The following is a 26,260-nucleotide window of genomic DNA, read 5'->3' as shown; positions in this document are numbered from 1 at the left end:
TATGGCCTTCTGGCTCTGGTTTGTCTCTTTTTGGAAAGGTAAGGCGACCTGTGTTCATATCTTCTTCTAAAAATATTTCCAGAATCGAATCTTCCTGTTTGGATGAGTACTTTGCATCCATCAATGTGTCCTGAATAATCTTTTTTGAAGTCGAATTAGAATTATTTGAAGTAGTAGCAATCACTGGTGAAGTAGGAGATTTTACTGGAATCATAAGAGGCATATTGCTTGCTTGGTCTGAGTGCTTCAGGGCATTGGCCTGTTGCTGAGAGAGGACAGCTCGAGCCCAGTCGGAGATTGATATGTTTGTTTTTTTTTGTTAGTTGTTGGCGCATCGGCTTCTGTGGCCATAATGCACCTCCAAAAGTTTTTGCATTTTACTCTGATACAAGCCCGAGGCGGGATTAATATGTTAGATGGAACGGTAACATCCGTTTGCTTGGCTATTGTTTGATATTTTTTTGCAATACTGGCATAGGTACGGTTAAGTATACTGGGTGCAATTAATTTTCTTGCTTCCTGATAACTAACTTTGTTTTCAACTTTATATTCTACAATTTTTTTTCTCCATTTTCCACCTCTCAGAGTAACATGTCTCAGAGTAAGCAGGATGGTTACCTTTGCAGTTGGGACAAGCTGGGTTCCCTCTGCATGCTGTTTGAGAGTGGCCACACTTTTGGCATTTATAGCATCTCAAAGGATTGGGAATATAAGGACGAATGCGACAAAGTAGATATCCTGCTTTTACTGATGAGAGTAGATTTGGACTGTTAAAAGTGAGAATGATATTTCTGGTGGGTGTATATATTGTCCCTTTTAGTCATAATTCTTTTGACACCAATTACGTTTTGTTACTGAAGCTCTTCTTTAATTTCTTCCTCTGTCACATTCAAAAGGTCCCAACTAGATATCCCCATGCAACCCTAAATACCCTTAGATGTATTTAGGGTTGCATGGGGAGTTACTTTTACTAGAATTTTAGCAAAGTTTGTCATTTGTAAGAGTTTTTCAGAATGCCTGCGGTTAACAGTTTCAGAAAGTATTGCAGGGAGACCCTGCAATACTTTCCATGTGTTTTTGGATTATAAAGGGGGATAGCTTACTAAGAGGCTGTTCTGATAGTGAGTGCATTATTAAGAATGCAGGAAACTCAGTCGCAGAGGAAATGGATTTTAACCTCTTTGGTTGAGACGAGTCATGCTCATTTTCTGTCTCTGCCAGACAACTTGTGGGTTCTAAAGAGAGAAACATATTGTGTTCCATATTGGCTCCTTTTAGCCCTTGTCAGATGAACTTTTCTGCCAAGGTTACCGGCCCCACGACAGGTAGGCAGGAGCAGTGCCTGGTGTGACCCAGCGAAATTAGTTTGTTTGTTTGTTTTTGTTTTTAGGAGCATCAGCAACTAAGGCCATATTGCTCCGGGATATGCGGTGGTCATTCTCTGACCGTTCCGCATCCTCCGTATTTGGCGGTGACGGGCTCAAATCCCGGTCTAATCAAGAAGCGTGTGCTACGCACTGCTGCTCCTTCCCACCTGGCTACGGAAGCACCTAGCGAAATTAGTAGGAGATAGTCTATTAAATAAGAAAAATAAAGAAATGTTACTTTCCTTCCTTGCTCTCTACCAGTGCTTTTGATACAAGAGCTACTATTAAATAAAAGGATTTCTTAAAGAGAGGAACCTAATAAAGAACTAGAATTCACCTTTCAAGGAAGTCACAATGAAAGCACAAAGAGAAATTGCTCAGTCACAATTGCTTGGCACCCGGGGGCCCATTTGCTTAAAGTATCATGCCCATATTACCAATATGGTCTTGGCCTGTCCCAGAGGGAAGGAGCTATTGGAATAAGTTGACCCTAGCAGTAAAAACCACCTGCTGACTAATCCCAGTTGGGCAGTCTGGAATCTCCTGCCTTATCAAATCAGTCACCAAAGTAGGGTATTAAGGATGGGCTCCCTCATCCACCAGAATCCTCCTTTCCATGGGTTAAACCACATGACTGCATATACACAGAAATACGACGTAATTCCTGGAATCCAAGTACGGGTGTTAGAATCCAGTGATGCTAATCTGGAAGGCTAGCAGCATCACTGGAAGTTCCCCTCAATTACATACAGTTGCACACAATGAAGGGAGCAAATTGCACTGGTTTGACAGCAGGTAGTTACAAAATCAGGTACGATGCCTCCTACTTTTGTCCTTAAACATCCATTTTTTTTTTTTTTTTTTTTTTTTTTTGATATTTCACTATACTGAAAAATGCACCTGCATGATTAGCACAAATGGCACTATCATCTTCACTTTGAAATTATACATCTGGTTTTGAATTTCTTTCTATATGCATTGTGCATTGCTTATCAATTCTATTACACGATGTTTCTCAACATTTGAAAATGCAAAATCACATCTGCATATGGTATACAAAGCAACTGTGTTAATCTTTCTAGATTTTATAATACACAAAAAAATCTCTGGTGTTTTGTGTTTGTCTTCTTTCCTTGATATCTCACTGAAGGACACCATTAAATAAAATTCATAAAATCCACCCCATACATACAAAGAAAACATGGTTTAAGTTAGTAGTACATCTGTTTAGTGAATTTCACACATTTTATGTAAGACATTCTAGAAACACACTTGTTGCCATTCATTAATGGTTTTTTTTTTTTTTTGTTTATTTTTGTGAAATTGATGAAGAAAAATTATTTTCAGGTGGTGAGCAGCAAAAGAATGGAGATTCTATTGCAAATATGGAGAGATGGAGTTTATGTCAATGGAGTTACGAATAAAGCATGTTTCTTGTGTTGCCAGTAAGATCAATATGCCACAAAATGTCATGTCTATTACCACATCTAATCTGTGAAAACACAAAATGGTTTCTCCTAAGCTTGTGGTTTTAACGTCCCTTTTGTTTTCTGTATGTCTCAATTAATTGTAATGTTGGTCACTTATATCTCTTTTATATTTTTTCAAAACCTCATATAAATAAGGTACATTTTACTTAGTGAAGAGGTTAATTGAAATGTTTAATGTAAATAATTAGTTGTGCATTATAAAATTTATATTTCATTATTCACATCATTATTTCTTATAGGTATTAAGGCTATCCAGTGCTGAATAAGATTATCAGAGTTTCAAATGAATAAAGTCTCATTGATCAAGTAGGGCAAGTGGTTTCTCTCATAAAACTGAATTACAATTCCAATCCTATTGTATATTAATTTTGGATGGTAGGTTGAAATAAATTAAAAGAGAACCAACCTGACTTGTATACTTCTACCATATCCAGATAATACTCAGTTTCTATAAAATACCAGGGAAAAATCCTCTGCTTTTAAATTATAATAATCCTCTATTTACAACACAGTTGTTGTTTGTTTGTTGTTGAGTTTTCAGGAGCATTAGCAACTAAGGCCATATTGTTCTGGGGATATGCGGCGGTCATTCCCTAACCTTTCCGCATCCTCTGTATTTGGTGGTCATGGGCTTGAACCCCGTCTAATCAAGAAGCGTGTGCTACGCACTGCTGCTCCTGCCCACCTGGCTACTGGAAGATATAAACTGGAAGAGATATTATTTCTCCATAATTTGATATACTGCCTGCATGCATATTTTCACTAACTATGGCAGTGTTCAGCTGCCTTACAGCACAGAAGTGGGAGTAAGCCTCGAATGGGTCATTCTCTCTCTCTCTGGACTGTTGGTGGTAATAATGAAACTGTTTGGTGGAAAAAACAATCTCTACATTATCAACTCCACCTTACAAGTTAATTAGATGCCCAGGTGCATTAGCTGGGCATTCAATTAATGGGCTTTCTGCCGATTTTCTGTTTGTACACTAATCTGTAAGAAATATGAAAAAAATGTGAAACTATGCAATCGTAGAGTGAAGTCATCATTATGCAGTGTTCTAACTTCAATCCACACAATTAATAGTATCTCCATTCTGTCCATTAACTTGTATTTTCCTTTAGTAGTTCTGGCAGCATCTGATAGTAGGTCACTAAAAATCAAAACTATAGAGTGTCTCTATGAAAAAGTTCATATTGTTCAAACAAATAGAAGTCTATTGCCCCCTTCCCCACCAACACACCATCCGAGACACTGGTATAGGCAGGGTAGTTCCATGAAGAATGATGACCTGATATAAACATAACTTGTGGTAATATCTGACCTGTGTACATGGCACTTACTCTCATGTTGAAGAACACTTCTAATTTCATTACTGAAGAGTGACTTAGTAACTTTTTCATTTAGTGTAGACATAGCTATACTTTCTGGCTTTCACAAATAAACATAAATTTTGATACTTCACATGTGACAGCATAGCATCACAACACATCAGTGTATTATCTTGTGAAGAGAAAAATAAATCTGGAAACATCTTCCAATTTTTCTAATGTCATGTCAGTGGAAGCTTGTAACTCTAGAAAACTATTATAAAAAAAAAATTAATGGCACTGCAGTGGAATAACATAAACAGACGACCACCTGTATTAATATGAAACTAAATTAATAGCAAAGGGATCTAAGAACAATTAATCATACCCTGTGTAACATGAAAAGGAGGAGGAGGAGGAGGAGGAGGTTCAGACATTCCAGAAAGTACTTCTACCATCACTCTATCTCCATGGCAAAGGGCCAGTGGTTGGGATTCATTTTCAGATTGTGGTGGCTGAAGCACCTGAGGTGGAAATCCATATTTTATTCTCTGATGGGAGGCAGAAATATGAAAGTTGTCCTCTATCCAGCTCTGTAATTTTTGAAAAGTAAGCCCACTGGGTTCAAGATGAAGTTGAGCCTTAAAAAAACAAAAAATTAAAAATTAAAATAAATGAAATAAAAGAATATAAAATGAAAGCATAAGCTAAATTAACTTAACTTAGATCTTATTTTAAGCATATCTCATGTTATTTATTATTTATTTACATATTTATTTTTTTGTAACTATTAACTATAATTTCTGAGAGATCTAAATAGTTGAAGAGTGTAAATAGAATATGCCATATCACATGTTCAAATCTGTACAATGCTATATTACATAATTTTGTGACACAGATAAGCCATTTTTACCAAAAAATGCTTCTAATCACCCTTCTGGCCAAATTATTTTGTAATGTAAAATTTTTTAAATGTACTTTTAATCACATACAAATAGGGTGCTGATTTTAAGTATATCCAGGTAATTATTGCATAAATCATAATTATCATAATAGTAGTGATATCATTTAGTTGGTCAGTATACTACAAATAAAATCCACATATTTTCAAACATTTACAGGTTAATTGGGGAACAAAAGAAAAATATCAACCACACAAAATTAGAGGTACCAGCCAAACACATTTTGTCTGATAACAGAAAATAGCCTACTGTAGTCAGGTCAAAAAGGTTTGTTTGTTTGTTTTGTTATTTGGTTTTTAGGAGCATTAGCAACTAGGGCCATATTGCTCCGGGGATATGCGTTGGTCATTACGGAGGATGTGGAAAAGTTATTCCCTGACCTTTCCACATCCTCCGTATTTAGTGGCCACAGGCTCGAATCCCAGTCTAATCAAGAAGCGTGTGCTAAGCACTGCTGCTCCTGCCCACGGAGGCGACAGTCGAAAATGTAAAAAAACAAGTTGTCACAGACTGTTACACTCTGTTAAACCGTTTAACAGAGGGAAGACACAATATGTGCATAAAAGTTTTCAGTTAGCTGCAACTTTTACAATGCATTTTCTGTTTTAAGTATATTTAACCTCAGGGGCTCACATCTGGTGAGTATAGGCTTGGCACACCCAGGGTCCTGAGCTAGATATCATCATTCTTCTCTTTTTTGGTGATTCCTTTCTACTTCTACTTTTCTCTCTCTGGATAACTCGGAATTTTTTTTTTGGTCGGTGCAGCATAAGCCTCAGGCTTCCTTGTGCCATTTGGCTAATAATAATAATTTTATGTCAAATGGTGTCTATGCAAATGCACTAAGACATCACTCTATAACCACAGCAAGAAAAATCTGGCACCTGTTTATATATTAACCTACTAGTATCAGTAGAAAACTGTGAAACACAAGTGTGGTGCGGGATTTAAAAAGCCAGTCACCTTATTAAGATGAGGATATTAAGATGATCAGTTTTGATAAAATATAATCATAATGGCAGAAGCAGGTTTTTTTTTTTTTTTTTTTTAATTTCATAACCCAAGTGTTTGTTTTCTGATGTATGACAATTTTTACATACCAACATTAAGAAGTTTATATTGCTGCCATGGGTAAATATTTCGAAATGAAAATTTTTTATGATAATTAAGCCACTACTGTGGCTTGAACAAGAATAACTGAATAGGCTGTGAGCTTTTTTTTGGGGGGGGGGGGGAAGAAACCACACGTCATTTTCTTACTCTTCTAAATCATTTATCAAAAATAACAATTTAAAAAAATAAAATGACTAATATATGCAACCAATAAATTTTACAAGCAATAAGAAATCAGAGTTCTCTTGTGATTTTGATTTCTCAACATGCAGTCCCTATTGCTCTGCAGGAAGCACAGCTGTTTGGTTATAAAAAAAAGGGGATACACGAGAAGGTGTGGGGTGTAAAGATACCTCAGTGGTGCCATCTCTGAAACATTTTTCTTATGACTGTCCATGGTTGCTGAACCTAAACGGAGTTTATTACTAGAGACCAATCCTTCGAAATTCCTTGAAAGGGCACATAACGAGTACAGGAGGATCAGAAAAAAAACAAACAAACTTATATATGGAATACATACAAGGCTATTCTGAAACTAATGTCTCCAAATTTTTTTCCTGATAGCGCGATGTTGAATACAAACTGCACTGATCTCAGGCGAAAATTTAAATGGTACTGCCAATATCCTGCAAGTTTCAACATTGCACAAGCTGAAAAAGCAGTGGTAGTCTATGAAATGGAAGTTTGTTGTTTGTTTGTTTTAGGGCTTTACGGCGCAAGGACAGAAAAGGCCATAATGTGCCTAGCTATGGTGATATTAAGTTACATAGTTCTATCTGCATAGATGATATTCAAAATTATATCATGTTGTATAGTTTTATCTGTTTGAGGAAATCAAATATTTTGGTCACATGTAGTGTGTCTGCTAGTAGGTCAGAAATGCTGAGAGAGGTGTTCGTCGTTGGAAATGAGATAAACATAGCTTTTCGCTCAATACTGTACTTGGGACAATCAATAAGTAGATGGTGGACAGTGAGCTGGGTGTTACAGTTTGTACACGATGGCGGATCAGTGGCTGCAAGCAAATAAAGATGTGTTAGGTGCATGTGGCCTATCCTTAATCGGGCTAGTACAACTTCTTCGTGTCGGTTTTCACATATACTAGATCTCCATGGTTTAAGACCTTTTTTTATGCCAAGTAGCTTATTGCTGACTTGATTCTGCCAGATACGTTGCCATTTTTCAAGGCATCGTTTATTTATAATGTACTTATAGTCAGATGCAGGTGTAGTGAAGGATTGGTCTATAGGATCGGTAGCAGTTTTGGCAGCTAGGTCGGCCTGTTCATTTCCAGGAATTCCAGCGTGACCAGGAATCCAACATAACAGAACTTGTTGTTTATTCTGGTTTAATTTAGTCAGAGTGTTCCAGATCTGTCTAAGTAAGGGGTTATCATTTTTTGTATTGCATTGTATGACTTGGATAGCACTAATGGAGTCGGTATAAATAACGCTATGCAGTCTAGTTCTTGAGAGTGTGTAGTTTAAGGCCATGTGGAGTGCACAGAGTTCTGCAGTATAGCTGCTACATTCAATGGGAAGTTTTTTGGACAAAGTGATATTAGGAAATACTGCTGCTGCACCAACATGATTGTCTGTTTTAGACCCGTCTGTGTAAATTGGTGTGTACTGGCCGTGCTGGGTTCTCAATGTGGCGAATATTTGCAGTATGTTCTGTTGAGATAGGGTGTGTTTTCCCCAGGCTGTCAATGAAAAGTCACACGGTGGTATATAACATGTCCAAGGTGGGACTGTATGAGAGGCAGTGGGCTGTATCTTACTAAAGTCAATTTGCCAATCGGCCTGCAATGCGCAAAGACGTATCCCGGTTGGTGGATTTATTGATGGATACGCTTGGTATAGGTTTACCCATTTAGGAGAGAAAAGTCCGTTCCAAGTGGGATGGTTTGGATGCCCTTTGAGTTTTGCTGCATAGTGTAGAAAAAGCATTTGTCTACGTAGCTGAAGGGAGGTTTCATGTGCTTCAGCATATAGGCTGTGGACAGGTGATGTACGGTATGCCCCAAGTGCAAGACGAAGAGCACTGTGGTGCACAGGATCAAGCCAGCATAAAGAGCTTTGTCTAGCAGAGCTATAAACTACAGAACCATAGTCTAGACGTGAACGTATTAGCGCATGGTACAACTGTAATAGTGTGTATCGGTCAGCTCCCCATGTTGTACCTGATAGAACTCTTAAAATATTTAGCTTTTTTAGACAGGTAGTCCTGAGTGTTTTTATATGTTCCAGGAAGGTGAGTTTTTGGTCAAGTATCACACCAAGAAAGCGGACACTAGGGACAACTGGTATGATTTGATTTTCTAGTCGAAGTTCTGGGTGTGGATGTAGATTACGCTTCCTGCAAAAGTGTATACCGAGTCTTTTGGGTTGAGAGGCGAAACCCATTGTTTTGGGCCCATTTTGCTATTTTGTTGATTGTACATTGCAGTTGTCTCTCTACCATTCGCATATGAGGCGAATTGCAGGCGATACTAAAGTCATCGGCATACAGGGTAGTGGATATTGTTTGTGGCAGGTCCTGTGTTATTGAATTCATTTTTATATTAAAGAGGGTAGCACTTAGCACTGATCCTTGTGGCACTCCTTCTTCCTGTATGAACTTTGAAGATAAGTGGTTGTGAAATCGAACTTGGAATGAGCGGTGTTGTAGGAAGTTTCTTATAAACTGTGGTAGGTGTCCACGTAGTCTCAGATCGTATAGATTTCGCATTATACCATATCTCCAGGCAGTGTCAAACGCTTTTTCAATGTCAAATAGGACCATCGCAAGATGTTCTTTGTGTACGAAGGCGTCACGGATGTTTATTTCTGTCTTTATCAAAAGGTCAAGAGTGGATCTACCTTCACGAAAGCCACACTGCACTGGATTCATAAGGTTATTTCGAGCTAGAAACCAGGATAACCGAGCATTGATCATTTTTTCCATTACCTTGCATATGCAGCTGCTGAGTGCAATAGGTCGATAATGCTGTGGATTTGAAGAATCTTTTCCAGGTTTTGGAAATGCCAAAACATAAGCATGCCACCATTTGTCAGGAAAAGTGTTTTCTTTGAATATTCTGTTGTAGAGCAATAAAAGTGTTTTGAGTGTGGGTTCAGTAAGTTTTGCTATCATTATGTAATGTATTCCATCTGGCCCTGCTGCACTGAGTTTAGTGGAGGCTAGAGCATGATGTAATTCTGACACTGTAAAAGGGAGATTGCATGCAGCACTGGATGTTGATTCAAAATTAATTGAGTGTTTTTCAGCTTGTGCTTTGAGTGTCTGGAATTGTGGCGAGTATGATGTCACAGCTGATATTTCCATGAAAGATCTACCTAGAGCGTTTGCAATCTCCTCTGGCTTTGTAATATCAGAGCCATTTACATTCAGAATGGGACAGTTGACAATTGGATGTTTTGCATACATACGCTGTATTTTGGCCCAAATTGTTTGGGTTTTTGTCATTTTTGTAATTGTGGAAGCGAAACGCCTCCATGCTTCCCTTTTGCTGGTCTGTCTAACTCGTTTTGCTTTTGCCCTTGCCTTTTTAAAGCAGATGAGGTTTTCTGTTGTTGGAAACTTTCTGAAGATGTTCCATGCTCTGTTCTTCTCTTTTTTTGCGGCACTACATTCATTATTCCACCACACTTTAGAGCGGGCCGATATTTTAGTGGATCGTTTCGGAATTGCTTTGTCCACTGCTTGCAGTATTTTGTTAGATATATGTTCTACTGCCAAGTTTATGGGTGTTTGTTGGACTTGTTTTTCTTCTAGTGTAGCCAGCTGCTTGTACGTATCCCATTCAGCTTTGGAGAATATCCATTTTGGAATTCGGTAAAAAATATGGGGAACACTTGTATCAATGCGGCATATCACAGGGTAATGATCACTGCCCAGTGGGTTGCTGTGAATAGTCCATCCGAACAGAGGGTATATGGTTGCTGAGCATAAAGAGACATCAATAGCTGAGGTAGATCCTGTAGGAAGATGCGTATAAGTGTGCGCTCCATTATTGAGAGCTATCAGATTGTGTTGATCACGTAATTTTTCGATAGTTTTTCCACGCTTGTCCAGTTATGGTTTCCCCATAGCGGATGGTGACTGTTCAGGTCTCCTAGGATACAGTAGGGTTTGGGAAGCTGGATCACTAGTTCTTCTAATTCAGCGTAGCTTATGTTTTGGTTAGGTGGTAAGTATAATGAGACTATGGTTAAATCAAAGTTGACATTGATTCGTGCAGCAACTGCTTCAAGATTTGTCTTTAGTGGGATTGCTTTTGAGGGTATCTGGGAGTTGACGATCAGCGCTACTCCTCCATGTGCAACGTTGTTCAGATTGTGGGCAACACGATCCTGCCGATGCATTATGTATTTCTGAAGGGAAACAATTGTATTTGGTGTTAGATTGGTTTCCTGTAGACAGAAGGCAACAGGATCATACTGCGAAAGGAGATCTCGGATGTCAGCCAAATTACTGCGATAGCCTCTGCAGTTCCATTGTAAGAAAGTAAGCATTATTTTGGTTTAGTGGAGCCCTCGATTTGTTTTCGAGGTGCAGAAGGTTTAGATCGCTCAAGTTTACCTTTTCCCTTCTTTGGGAAATAAGGTTTCGCTGTATCCATCTCCTCTTCAGTAAACAGTTCTAAAATCTGTCCATCTTGGTTTGAATTATCTTCTGAATCCATGTAGTCTGTTTGGTTTGAGTCGAGAGTGGTAGACACTGTAGTATTTTGCTGTTGAGTGGCATCTGGTTGTATTGTGATCGGCGTATTTATTGCTTTGCTTTGTTTGCTTTTTGTTTGGGGTGTTGGCACTGGGGACAATATTGACTTTGCCCATTCAGCTAGTGACTTTGTTGGTGGTATAGTTACCTCTGTTTGGGTAGCAATTGATACGTGATTTTTGGTTATTTGGGCATAACTTGGAACTGGTAAAGATTTTTTTAGCTTCTTGGTAGGTTACATTATGTTTAGTTTTGTATCGCTGTATCTGTTTTTCGTGTTTCCAAAGGGGACACTCCTTCGAATACGCCGGATGGGCTTCTTTACAGTTAATGCAGTTTGGAGTTGTGTTAGTGCAGTCATTTGTAGAATGTTCAGTGGATCCACATGTGGCACAGGCAGCTGCTCCTCTGCAGACCATCTGTGAGTGCCCAAATTTCTGGCACTTATAGCAGCGTAATGGATTTGGTATGTATGGTTTAACTCGGCAGTTAAGGTAACCGGCTTTGATCAATGTTGGTGGTTTAGGATTATCAAAAGTAAGGATTATATTCCGGGTAGGAACTAGTACATTATCCTTCTTGGTGAGAATTCGCCTTACATTCTCCTTCTTCTCGTAATTCTTGTGACAAATTGATGAGGTCCCACTCAGTGATGACACCTCTTGACGTGTTCAAGGAAACATGCGGTGAAACGCTGACCGAAATTCCACCAAAGGATTGTAATTTTTGTAGTTGTTCAGATTGTCTGGCAGTGACAACTTCAACCAGTAGGTCTCCAGATCTTAATCGACGAACTGTCTTGGGAGTACCTATTAAGCTTTCTAGGCATTTTTGCACTAGGAAAGGGGAGAGTTTTCCAATTGGTTGTTCTTGAGTTGAATGTATAATCAAAAAGGTTGGGGTTCGGATTCTGCCTACGTCAGTCTTTTGACGTTTTGCTGCGACAGAACCAGACTCCTCTTGTTCTTGCCTTGTCAGAGTTTCTTCTGTGTACCCAGTGTTTTTCTGGGTTTTATGGACTTCTTGCTCCATTTCGCCCTGGAAGGGAGACCTTTTCCCCTCCAGGTTACCGGCCCCGCCACGTGGGGGCAGGAGCAGTGCCACCTTTGTGACCAAGTGGTAGTGGGTTAGTAGTAATATGCAAAGAAAAAAGGGGAAAAAAAGAAGGAAGGTTACTTTTCCTCCTGTTCAAGTAAAGTGATTTCTTTACTGAAGCTTATTTAATTGATTGTTAGTGTAACGCTGTAAATAAAGAAGACGATTTTACTTATTCAAGAGAGCGCAATTCACTGGCAAAGACACTTGATCACAAAATCGCTTGGCACCTGGGGCCATGAAATGGAAGGTGACGATGAAATGCGTATAAAGCAGCAAGTATTATTGAGTTCTTGAATGCACAGAACATTGTATCCACTGAAACTGGATGATGATGACTGAAAAACATTTAAGGAGATATGACAATGTGAGCACACTTAGGTTTGCCAGGGCATCCTCCTTGCACTGCACCATGAGAAGAGAGTGGGAATAGGCTCTCATAGAGTGAAAACAATTTTGGACATTCGGGAATACACAATGTGTGCCAGGTAAGTTTCAGGAATGCTAATGCCAGATCACAAAAACCAGAGACTGCAGACTTGATGGATTTCTGGAATGGTATGAGATCATGGGTTATAAGCATTATTACCAAAGAAAAATACTTAGGCATACCACTCTGAAGTGGAGTGAAATTTGCAGTCCATGGATTCATTGATAACGATTCATTGATAAAAAAAAAAATTTAAGGCCCTGGGAAAATCATCATGTATTTATTTATTTATTTTTTGGGACAAGAAAGTAGTTTATTTATCACAGCTCCAATTAACTTTCAAAAAGCTGGAGTTTCCCAAAATGGGAAAACAGGAAATTTTCTTTAAGTCCACAAGGCACTTTACTATTACAATTCGCTTTCAAATATTAACTTACCTAAGGTTTTTCTGTCTGCAGATTTCTGTTTGGATTGCCTGTTAAGCATAACTGATTATTACTAGTTCAAGAAAAACACTGTTGCAGAAAGATTTTGCACTTCTCTAGAATCATTAAGTCAAAGTTCTGTTTTTGCTTTAGCAGAAAAAGATGATCTGATGCACTCACCTCCTTCCTGGATAAATTTTCTCTGACAGTCAGCACTGCTATGAGGAATTATTAAAATGCTGGGAATGACTTCGGATAACTTGTTACATTTCATGATTCTTTGTGTACTTGCTGTTTGCCTGACCAAGGGCCTCTGTACATCAGATCTTTCTTTTTTCATAATAGAATCTGGTGGGTACTCACAGAAAAACGACAAAACATGCTGTGAAACATCTACTGCTTCATTTATTGCTGTATCATTAATGAAACTAAGAAATACTGGAAACTTGAGGGAAAAAAATAAAATTTTAAATTGATACCCGCCAATAATTTGTGCTAGATTACATAAGAACATTTTTCAATGGGCCTTTATGTACCATGTACATAAAGGATCATTGAAAAAAGTACCATGTACCATGAGCAAAAGAACAGAATCTTCTCCTCTTGTTTTAGACTCTCGACAGCTTTGGCAGTAGAACTACGTATTTGTAGAAATGACAATGTATCACCAATACATTGGCGATACACTGGTGACTACAGTGGTCTAAGACAGTTGTTAAATTCTGCACAGTGAGACCAACTAATGATGTTAACAACAGCAAATTCTAAATGGGAAGCATTCAAGGAATTAATTGTGGAAGTTACTAGGTTTTTCGTACCAATTAAAAATTATTGTTCAAGGTTTAGGCCTAAATGGATGTCAGATAAACTAACGAGACTTGTGGTACAGAATCAAAATGCATGGGATGCCTATAAATTATTAAGTGACACAGAAGCCTATGGCAGATAATCAGGTCTGTAATCAAGTCACATAGGAGATTAGGCAAGTAAAGGCAGATTATGAAAAATCTTTGGCAAAGGATGATAAGAAAAACAGCAAAGAGTTCTTTACTTATGTAAACTCTAGAAGGAAGGGGATGAATCAGATTGGTCCATTTGATATCGATGGTTCGACTGTTGACAATCCTGCTCAGATAGCTGACAAACTGAATGAGTATTTTGAATCTACATTCACACATGAGGAATTCTTTAGATAAGTGAAGGACAGAAGCTTATTAACCTCTAACAGGGAGCGTAATGATTTTGTAATAACTGAGAGCAAAATGGAGGATTTTTTTTTTTTTTTTTTTTTTTGATTTGGTAGTTGTTGGCGCATTGGCTTCTGTGGCCATATTGCACCTCCCAAGGTTTTTGCAGTACTTTGATCCAAGCCCGAGGCGGGAATCGAACCCGCGACCTTTGGGTTGCCGGGCAGGTACTTTACCCACTCGGCTAGCCCGGTCAGCAAAAATGGAGGAGAAATTGATCAAGTTAAACAGAGGAAAGACTAATGTTATTAGTGAAGTCCCCCAGAGTTCAGTATGATTATCCCTTTGTATAAGGCAATGGTCAGGCCACACCTTGAGCACTGTGTACAGGTCTGGAGGCTTCATTTTTGAACGGATGTAGAGAAGCTTGACCAAGTACAGACAAGAGCAACAAGATTGGTGAGGGGAATGAAGGAGTCCTCTTACCAAGAAAGGCTTAAGTTCTACAAACTGTAGCAGCTGGAGACTAAGCACCTGCAAGGTGATCTGAATGAGCTGTATGAGGCCTCGAATGGCTTCAGCACATTGAATTTTGATGGGATTCTTCCACTTAATGAGATTATGAAGCTGAGAGGGCATAAATTCAAATTCAGGAAAGACAGTTGTAGAATAGAAGTGTGAAAATTTGTCTTTAGCCAGTGGGTAGTTGGTTGCTCAAACAAACTTCCATCAGTCGTTGTGGAAGTTTATAGCTTAAATAAATTCAAGGAGGAACTGGACAAACTTTTAGAGGGAATGGATGTGTGAAATTGTTTTTTTTTTATTTTTGCTGATGCTACATAAGCTCATACACTTGCTTTCTTGCATCACATGCCTCTACTGCATAAAAGTGGTTCTAAGAATGTAATGAGAAATTACCAACCATTCAGTCGAACTTCAGTAGTACGGAAAATCATGGAAGCAATGATCAAGGGTGGAATTCAGGATCATTTAGATACAAATGGAATTTTGAAAGATACACAGCGTGGTTTTGCAAAGGGAAAACCATGTTTAAGGGAATAATTTTAACATTGTTTATTTGGATTTCTGCAAAGCATTTCACTCAGTCCCGCATGAGTGGTTACTTTATAAGCTGGAATAGGTTGGAATCAGGGAAAATCCTTAGATGGATAGCAGGATGGCTTCAGGGAAGGAGGCAGAGGGGTGTGATAAATGGTTATTCCTCAGATTGGGTTAATGTTAGAAGTGGAGTTCCCCAAGGATCAGTATTGGGACCACTGTTGTTTTTGATTTTCTTACACAATACTGATGAAAGGATAGAGGGCGCAATATCTAAATTTGCTGATGATGTAAAGATCAGTAGAGTAGTTAATGATCACTGCCAGGAGATCCTTCAGAATGACCTTGATAGACTTCAGGGATAGCCAGAGAAGTGGCAGCTATTCTTTAATTCAGAAAAATGCTAGGTGTTACACCTGGGGAACAGTAACCCCAAAATAACTTATACACTTGGTGGAGTTGATCTACAGCCTGTAGTGGAAGAAACAAACTTGGGAGTTATGATACAGCCAGATATGAAGTTCTCTGAGCATTGTAGACAGGTTGCAAGGAAGGCCCATGGTGTCTTTTCGATGATATCAAACATTTGCCAGTAGAGAGAAAAATCGTCATAATCCCATTATATAAGGCTATTGTAAGACCACACTTGGAATACTGCATTCAAGTATGGAGACCATACCTAAAAAAAGACACTGAGCTTCTTGAAAGGGCCCAAAGATGGTTAACTTGCCTCGTGAGTTCGGCAAAAGGGTGTCCATATGAAGAAAGATTTCGAATATGTCAGTTGCACAGCTTGGAAACTAGGCACCTTAGAGGAGACGTGACTGATGTGTTTAAGGTTCTGAGCTGCAAAAGTAAAATGAGCGACGACAAAATTTACATGGTTTTAAAACTATGGGCGATAATTTCATGCTACAGAGGGAGATGTTTAGACTGGATTGACGGAAGTTTAATTTTAGCTAGGGAGTTATAAATTACTGGAATAAGTTACCTACATGATTGGTGGTAGAAGCTGACATTTTGGGGAAATTCAAAGGTCAGCTGGATAGTTACCTATGGGAGGAGGGAAATGCATTAGTTGTTTGTTTCCTTTTCTTTTTTTATTTATTAATTTTATATACACCAAATTCTGTTTTTGCACGAACTTTTTTTACATGAATTTGATTTAACACGAATTCAAAATAAATATTTCATTCTCTTTTTACACGAGTCATTTTTGATTTAACACGATTTCTATGAATTTTTTTTTGCCTAAATTCTAAAAAAAATTTTTTTATTTGTGGCATATTAGTATCATTTCTTTTTTTTTTACACACACCAATAGATTGGATAACAGCTAGTGTGTGCGTTTTGAAACACGTGCTTTTGTTTACCAATGTGTACGTCTAGGTATGTATGAATCATCAACGTTTTTATTGAATTTGGTGCACACCTGAATTCAATAAAAATGAATTCAGCGTGCTGGGTTCAGCACGCTGAATTCTGATGGGATCCTTCCACTTGTTCAGATTACGAACCTAAGGGGGCATAAATTCAAATTAAGAAAAGACAGATGTAGATTGGATGTGCGGAAATTTGCCTTTAGCCAGCGGGTGGTTAATTGCTGGAACAAACTTCCATCTGTCGTTGTGGAAGTTGATAGGTTGAATAAATTTAAGGAGGAACTGGACAGGCATTTGGAGGGAATGGTGTGATTTTTTTTTTTTTGGCTGATGCTGCATAAGCTCATACATTTGCTTTCTTGCATCACATGCCACTACTACTACTACCTACTGTATTCGTGCATTGTATCTTCAGAAGACATTTAGTAGTAAGCTCTATTTCAAAGTGAAAGAATCTTTAGTGAAATTTGTGCACATAAATTTATTCATTTTTCCGATAGTCAATAAATTGTAAGTTTACAAATTTTTCTTACCTTTTTTTATTAATTATAACAGATATTTTTCGGTAGCCCTTATATAATGTCGAATAATTCGCCTATTACCAAAATGAAAAGGAAAGCGATTTCTTTGGAACTTAAAATTCAAATTTTAGATCGTCTTGCAACTGGACAAGGGGCTACTTCTGTAGGAAAGCATTTTGGTGTACATGAAGCTAAACTATTAAGAAAAATGAAGCTGCAATGAAAAATGAAGCAGCCAGTCAGTATGTTCTGGAACAAAAGTAAGTGTTAATTCATCATCATATACAAGAGATATTGTCAAGGAAAAAATGGAAAAGGCTCTGGTAATATGGATAGAAGATCGGTCACAAAAAAGAGTACCAGTAGATGGAAATGCCATCAAGCAAACAGCACTAAGAATTTACAGACAGATTAAAGAAAAGGAGCCAAGCACTTCATCTCAGTTAAACAGAAAGTATGAATTTTCTGCAAGTACAGGTTAGATGACAGGGTTTCTTAAAAGGAATGCTCTTCATAATATAAAAATTAAGGGTGAAACTGCATCTGCAGATGAATCGGCTGCTAAAGCATTCCCGCAGGAATTTGCAAAAATTATTGAAGGTGGAGGATACACTCCCGATCAAGTGTGGAATGCAGATGAAACTGGTTTCTTCTGGAAACAGAATGTATGTAGCCAAGTCGCAGAAAACTGCTGGTGGTTTTAAGGTAGCTAAGGATCATGTGACCTTATTATTTTCCTCCAACGCTTCAGGAGATCGTATGTTGAAACCACTGCTGGTAAATCGAGCACTAAACCCACATTCAATGAAAGGTGTAGATATCAATAAACTGCCTGTTCACAGGATGGCAAACAAGAAGGCCTGGGTGACCGCTGCTATCTTTACAGAATGGTTCAACAAATGTTTCGTATCAGAAGTTAGACGTTATATGAATTTGAAAGGTCTCAAATCTAAAGTTCTTCTGATTCTTGACAATGCACCCAGCCATCCTGTCTTGGAACACCCAAATGTACAAATTTTATTTCTGCCACCTAATACTACATCTTTGATACAACTGCTAGACCAAGGTATAATTGAGACAATTAAAACATACTACGTAAAACGAACATTCCAACACGTTTTGGACAAACTGAATGATGAAACACTAACAGTCATTGATGTGTGGAAGAAATTCTCAATTACGGATTGTATCAATCAAGTTGGATTAGCGTTAACTGAATTAAAACCAGCAACTTTAAATGCATGTTGGAAAGCGGTTTGGCCACAACGTGTAAAAAGCAAAGATCCTATCATCCCTAATATGACCGAGTTTCCCAACAATGGCACACAAAATTGGTGGAGAAGGATTCGACAATCTATCGTTTAACGATATTGATGAATTGTTAACCGACAAAGCCCTAAGCGAAGATGAAATATTAGAGCTTGTCCTTGGGACTCGTTATCCCACAGAATGTAGTGATAATGAAGAAAATGATCCTGTTCTAAATGCAGATTTAATAAAAGGTCTGGAACTGGCCAGAAAATTAGGTAATCATTTTGTCAAACATGACCCTAATGAAGAACGCGCTGGGAAGTTTCAACGTGAACTGAAGTTGTTGACAGCCTCTTATATAACGAGAATTATAGAGAATTATATAACGGCCTAATCAAAACACGAACACAACGATTAATAACTGAATTCGTTTGTAAAACCGGTGACACATCAGCACCAGAGGAGACTCGTGCTGATTTTGCTGAAGAGATCACAGAAAGAATTTCATTAATAGAGGAAGAAGACAATGTCCACAGCATTTCTAGTGATGACAGTGATATTCCAGTCATATGCAAATGTATGCGCCGTTTATTATCAGAAAGTGAAAATGAATAAAATCTTGTTATGTGTGAAACAGATTTTTTTTGTTCATGAAGAATTTTTTTCATTTCATATGCATACAAATTTACTTTAATACATTTTCATTACATGTGTATTTTGTTGAAATAAAATAATAAGCTTAAAACAAATATTTTTGTGTGTTTTTTTTTAAATTATTTTTACTGATTTTTTAGATCCGGAACCAATCTTCTTTTCTTCCATAAATACAATGTCTTTTACATGTATTTTTCAGGAACGTATCTATCGTGTAAAAACAGAATTAGGTGTACTACTCTACTTTTTTTTTCCCCCTGGCTGGTGCAGCTTAAGCCTTAGGCTTCCTTGCAACATATGGCCATTACTAATACTAAATACTATGAGTGAGTCAGAATCATCCTTCTGGTTTAGTCTGCTATGGTAATCAACTGTTGATATAATGAATTTGCATATAACCTCCAACATATTTAGGAGCAACCTCAGTTAATGGATGTATGCTATGTCTGGTTTTTCAAATGTTGGTATATCATTTAAAAGAAAAAAGAAAATTTCTTTATTCAAACCAGGAGAGAAACTTGAAGAGACTTTCTGCATGAGGGTGGATAACATGCCTAGAATTATCAGTATGTATTTAGCCTCCTAATGACAATGTGCCTGCTCACAAGGCTGCACTCAGAAGGCTTTGAAAATTTGCAGAATCCACCTTAAACTCTAACTTGAGAAGGTCTATTCAAGAGATCTGAAAGGCTTATACAAAGAATATCCAAGAATTTTGCTGATGCTAATACAGCATCAGCAAAAAAAAAAAAAAAAAACCCTTAACATATCACCTGATCATACTCTTTAATAATCTGTCTAGATTTTCCTTAAATTTATTTAAACTACCCACTTTCACAACACCAGATGGAACTTTGTCCCAATAATCAATTACTTGATTGTTGAAAGCAAATTTCACATTATCAATTTTGCAACTATCCTTTCTCAATTTCAATTTATGTCACTTTATGTGTTTTTGTGTGGTTTGAGCAAGAGGAAGGATTCTGTCAGCATCGAGCTTACTCAATAAAAAATACCCGGTATCCAAACACTCGGATTTGCAGAAATGAAAATGAAGCCTTTACTGGTAAGGGCACCCTTTTTTCCAATGACAAATTCTATTGCTCACTTGACAACTGCTCCAACAAATCCACAATCCTTCTAAAATGAGGCTTCTAGACCAATAAGATGTGGTCTAACCAATGGCATAATCACATACTTATCAATGCTGGCAAAATACCTGCGTATCATCGACAAAACCCCATTTGCTATTGCAAAGAGAATTTCATTAATGACTGCACAATTACACTAAGTCTTTTTCATTTTCCACTACCCCAATTATGATGAATGAAATCACAGATTAACATATAACACAGTTGGTACGTTAATCTGGGACTACTGCTACCCATATGAAGTACCTTGCATTTGTCAGTATTAAATTTCAATTGCACTTCTCATCCCATCTGACTAATTTATCTAGATCGTGTTGCAGTAGCATACCATGATTAACCATCCTGCCAACCTTTGCACCATCTGGAAACTTAAGACACCAAGCCTAATTGATATACCTTCATCAATATGACTAACAAATATAGAAAATGACAGTGGGTGCAGCAGTGAAACCTTAGGGATTCTCATAATAGCATCACTCCAAGAAGAGCAGTGTCCGCTGATAACCACACTTTGTCTTCTCCCACTTAACCATCCCTTTGTCCATAGCAGTATCTTGCCTAGAAAAGAATAGCAAAAGCTTAAAAAGCAGTACTCACCTTGAAATTAATCTGCGATGGTTTACTTAGGTAGCATGGTTAATGTTTACGTTGAATTGTTAAATTGAAAAATTAAAAGGGAGGGAAGTAAGTAAAAGTTGACTGAGTTAAATGGGCGCAAGGAAACGGAAGTATACACATGCTTTGTAAAAAAGATAGGTGGAACAGGACCAGGGTATGTCTGCCAGGGGCAAAGGTTGATGACGTTGTAGAGCGGATATCATCTTTTAAGGGCACAAAAGGTGATATAGTTGTACACGTTGGCACTAATGATATTAAGAGTAGGAGACCGGCGGAATTACTCAAGTACAGGTCACTGTTGAAAAAAAGCCGTGAAACAGGGTTGAATTTGAAAGTGTCTGCAATTCTGCCCAGACACGATAGGAGGGAGTACATAACGAGAGCCTTGTTGATCAATTCGGCCCTGGAAAGATTGTGCAAGGCTCAAGGGGTAGAATTTTTTTCAGCCTGGACTGTACTTGTTAACAGGAGAGACTGCTTCTACAGGGATGGGATACACTTAAATAGAAAGGGTGCAAGAATATTTACTGATGCTACCGAGGCAGTGTTAGGTGGGTCGGAAAACTGCTAGTTTGGGGGGATACAAAGACTAATAGTTTAACAGTAACCGCAGGCAGAGGTGAAGGTGATTCTTGCACAACTTCTATTAGAATAAGAAGCGACCTGGAGCGAGGGGTGTTGGGGGTTTCAGGGATGGATGGCAGTCATCATGGAATAGTTGGGTATATGGGATGTGTTAGGGTAACAAGGAATAGGCATAGGAGCATGTATGCTTGCATGTATACCAAGGCTAGAAGTATAGTAAATAAATTTGATGAATTTGAAGTGTTGGTCAAGACATCAAAGGCGGATATTGTTGGGATAGCAGAGACGTGGTGTCACAAAGATATAAGGAATGCAGAACTGAAATTTGGGGAGTACAATGTGTACAGAAAGGATAGACAGGACAGAAAGGGAGGGGGTGTTATGCTGTTAATTAAGAAAAACATAAAATCAAAGGAAGTGCACCCAGTTAATATAGATGAACAGTGCTCTGTTGAGTCAGTTTGGTGTGAGATAAGCACTGCGAAAGGAAAAATAAGAGGAGTGTGTTATAGGCCTAATGACTTGAATGAGTACAATGAACAATTGTACAGAGAAATAGAGTGGGCCAGTAAATCTGAATGTCTTATAATGGGGGATTTTAACTTCCCAGATATTGACTGGAACTTGTGGGTTGGTCACTCACACACTAGTCAGACTTTTGTGGATTTATTGGATGATTGTTTTCTGCAGCAGCATGTTCGAGAGGCAACCAGAGAAAGTAACGCTCTTGATCTGGTTATCAGCAGTGATCATTCGTGTATTAAGAATTTGCAGATAAAGGAACCACTAGGTGGCAGTGATCACAGTGTGCTGAAGTGGGATTTACTCAAAGAGGTAACTACCGTCAGGGGTAAAGGAAAGGGTTTTTGCTTCCGTAAAGGGGAGTACAGTGGTCTCAGACAGTTTTTAAGTTCTGTACAGTGGGATCAACTGACGATGTTACAAACAGTAAATTCTAAGTGGGAAGCATTCAAAGAATTAATCGTGGAAGCTACTAGACTTTATATACCGATTAAGAAATATCGTTCAAGGTTTAGGCCTAAATGGTTATCAAAAGAACTAATGAGACACGTGACAGAGAAGAAAAATGCATGGGATGCATATAAATTATCAGGTGACGCAGAAGCCTGTGGCAGATAGAAGCTAGTCTGTAATCAGGTCACAAAGGAGGTTCGGCAGGCGAAGGCAGATTACGAGAAATCTTTGGCAAAAGATGCTAAGAAAAACAGCAAGGATTTCTTTACTTATATAAACTCTAAAAGGAAGGGGACGAATATGATTGGTCCACTTGACATCGATGGTTCGACTGTTGATGATCCTGCTCAGATAGCAAACAAACTGAATGAGTATTTTGCATCTACATTCACACATGAGGAATTATTACAATTTGAAAATGGAAGGTTATCAAATTGTAGCAGTGTGCTTAATGATTTTGTAATAACTGAGAGCAAAGTGGAGGAGAAATTGTTGAAGTTAAACACATGAAAGGCACCTGGCGTGGATGGGATCTATCCAGTTATTTTTAAGGAGGCGGCAAAGCAACTAAGCAAACCCTTAGCCATAATTAGGAGAGCATCCTTGGACTCAGGGAAGGATGTGCAAATGTGTCCCCAATTCACTAAGGTGGATCGAAGGGTGACACGAGTAATTACAGACCAGTTAGTTTAACTTCTGTTCCGGGTAAAATAATGGAGTCGCTGGTTAAAGATGCATTGCAGGATCATCTAGACAAGACTGCAGCAATAATTCAAACACAGCATGGGTTTGTTAAGGGAAAGTCTTGTCTGACAAATTTGATTGGTTATTATGATGTGGTCACAAAGGAACTGGATGCAAAAAATAATTTTGATATCATATACTTGGATTTCAGGAAAGCTTTTGACACTGTTGCGCATGAAAGACTACTGTACAAATTGGAGCAGAATGGTATTAAGGGTAAGTTGCTACAATGGATAAAAGGATGGTTAAGTGGGAGAAGACAGAGGGTGGTAATCAATGGGTGCTGCTCTTCGTGGACTAATGTTATTAGTGGAGTCCCACAGGGTTCGGTGTTGGGTCCACTGTTGTTTTGTGTATTTATCAATGATATTGATGAAGGTATATCAGGCTTAATGTCGAAGTTTGCAGATGACACAAAGGTTGGCAGGGTTGTTAATGACAGTAATGGCAGTGTGCTACTGCAACAGGATCTAGATAATTTGGGCAGATGGGCTAAGAAGTGGCAACTGAAGTTCAACCTTGACAAATGAAAGTACTGCATATGGGTAGAAGTAACCCCAGAGAAATGTACCAACTGTGTGGTACTACACTTAAGGTGGTAGAAAATGAAAAAGACCTGGGAGTAATTGTGCAGTCAGATATGAAGTTTTCTGAGCAGTGCAGACAGGCTGCTAGGGCGGGTCATGGGGTTTTGTCAATGATATATAGGAATTTTGCTAGCAGGGAAAAGGAGGTGATTGTCCCTCTGTATAAGGCAATGGTCAGGCCACGCCTTGAGTACTGCATACAGGTCTGGAGGCCTCATTTTAGGAAGGATGTAGATTTGCTTGAGCGTGTACAGAGAAGAGCAACACGATTGGTGAGGGGAATGAAGGGATTCTCTTACCAAGAGAGGCTTAAGTTCTGCAAATTGCAGTGGCTGGAGACTAGGCACCTGCGCGGTGATCTGTTTGAGGTCTATAAGGCCTTGAATGGGTTGAGCACGCTGAATTCTGATGGGATCCTTCCACTTGTTCAGATTACCAACCTACGGGGACATAAGTTCAAATTAAGAAAGGACAGATGTAGAATAGATGTGCGGAAATTTGCCTTTAGCCAGCGGGTGGTTAATTGCTGGAACAAACTTCCATCTGTCGTTGTGGAAGTTGATAGGTTAAATAAATTTAAGGAGGAACTGGACAGGCATTTGGAGGGAATGGTGTGATTTTTTTTTTTTTTTTTTGGCTGATGCTGCATAAGCTCCTATACTTGCTTTCTTGCATCATGTGCCACTACTACTACTACTACTACATCCAATCCTTGGTTGTCATCGAAATAAAAAAAGAAGAATAATTAAAAACTATGTAAGTGATTTTTTAATTATTCTTCTTTTTTTAATTATTTTTAATTTTTAATTATTCTTCTTTTTTTATTTCGATGACAACCAAGGATTGGATGTGTACACTTCCGTTTCCTTGCGCCCATTTAACTCAGTCAACTTTTACTTACTTCAATCCCTTTTAATTTTTCAATTTAACAATTCAACGTAAACATTAACCACGCTACCTAAGTAAACCATCGCAGATTAATTTCAAGGTGAGTACCGCTTTTTAAGCTTTCGCTATTCTTTTCTAGTCTATTAACACGGTACTTGAAGATTTCTAAAAATTTCGTATTGTCAGTATCTTGCCTTTATTGACATACTGCTCCAATTTGAACTGCAGTCTTTTGTATGTCAAAAACATTTCTGAAATCAAAGTAATGTCAAATTTATGTTTAGCAACCAGTTCCTTTGTTACTGTGTCATATCATCTTTGTTCTTTTGTTACTGTGTCATATCATCTTTGTTCTTTTGTTACTGTGTCATATCATCTTTGTTCTTTTGTTACTGTTTATTTGTACTGGGAACAGATGTCAAGCTAACAGGTCTGTAATTGTTCATATCACTTTTTGACTCCCTCTTCTTTGTGAATTAGGGATACATTAGCACATCTCCAGTCCATAGGAATCTCCTGTGAATCCAATGATGCTCTCATAATTATGGTTAAGGGTTGGCTTATCTCTGTTTCTGCCTCCCTTAATATAATTGGATAAATTCCATCCACTCCAAGTGGCTTTTTTATGTTTAGCTTCAACAATTTCTTTTCCACTTTTCTTTCAGTTATTACAAAATTATTTAGCTCAGCATTAGAGTTCATTGGGACTTCCCTGAATCCAAATATACTCTAATAATCATGCCTAAAGTTTTGCTGACCTCTTCTGCTGCCTCCATTATGATAACTGGAGAGATCTCATCCATCTCATTTTCCTTTTTTTATGTTAGCTTCCACAATTTCTCCTTCAATTTCCTCTCAGTCATCAAAAATTGTTCAGCTCCAGGTCAGAATTTGAAATATTTTTGGCATCACTTTCCCTAACAAAATTCCTCGTATGTGAATGTAGATTTAAAATACCTATTAAGGAATTCAGCAACCTGAGCAAGACCATCAAAATTAAAACATTCATATATAGTGGACCAATGTGATTCATCACCTTCCCTGTAGTGTTTACATAGTAGTAATAGTGGCATAAGATGCGAGAAAGCAAGTGTATGAGCTTATGCAGCATAAGGCAAAAAAAAAAAAAAATAAATAAATTACAAAACAATCCCCTCTAAATATTTGTCCAGTTCCTCCTTAAATTTATTTAACCTATCAACTTCCACAATGGCAGATGGAAGTTTGTTCCAGCAATTAACCACCCACCGGTTAAAGGCAAATTTCTGCACATCTATTCTACATCTGTCTTTTCTTAATTTGAAGTTATGCCCCCTTAGGTTCGTAATCTGAACAAGTGGAAGGATCCCATCAGAATTCAGCGTGCTCAACCCATTCAAGGCCGTATACACTTCAATCAGATCACCGCGCAGGTGCCTAGTCTCCAGCCACTGCAATTTGCAGAACTTAAGCCTCTCTTGGTAAGAGGATCCCTTCATTCCCCTCACCAATCTTGTTGCGCTTCTCTGCACATGCTCAAGTAAATCTACATCCTTCCTAAAATTAGGCCTCCAGACCTGTACGCAGTACTCAAGGCGTGGCCTGACCATTGCCTTATACAGAGGGATAATCAACTCCTTTTCCCTGCTAGCAAAATTCCTATATTCCTACAAAATTCCTAAATTCCAAAATTCCTATGACCTGCCCTGGTAGCCTGTCTGCATTGCTCAGAAAACTTCATATCTGCCTGCACAATTACTCCCAGGT

The 26,260-nt window shown here is 38.2% G+C and overlaps 1 protein-coding gene across 1 annotated transcript in view; it reads right to left on the bottom strand.

Annotated features, from left to right (window-relative positions):
- Positions 1-26,260, bottom strand: part of LOC150078485 (deubiquitinating protein VCPIP1-like) — a 326,611-nt gene that overhangs the window by 101,353 nt on the left and 198,998 nt on the right. The window contains exon 13 of the mRNA XM_090384583.1: positions 4,551-4,803. Within this exon, the coding sequence (XP_090240709.1) occupies positions 4,551-4,803 (253 nt within the window). The remainder of the gene's footprint in view (positions 1-4,550; positions 4,804-26,260) is intronic.

The sequence above is a fragment of the Mastigoproctus giganteus genome, chromosome 11, assembly GCF_048544385.1.
Source record: "Mastigoproctus giganteus isolate SK-2022 chromosome 11, ASM4854438v1, whole genome shotgun sequence".
Classification (NCBI taxonomy): Eukaryota; Metazoa; Arthropoda; class Arachnida; order Uropygi; family Thelyphonidae; genus Mastigoproctus; species Mastigoproctus giganteus.
Note: the sequence above shows the minus strand (reverse complement) of the source record. Positions and strands in the feature narration are given on the sequence as shown.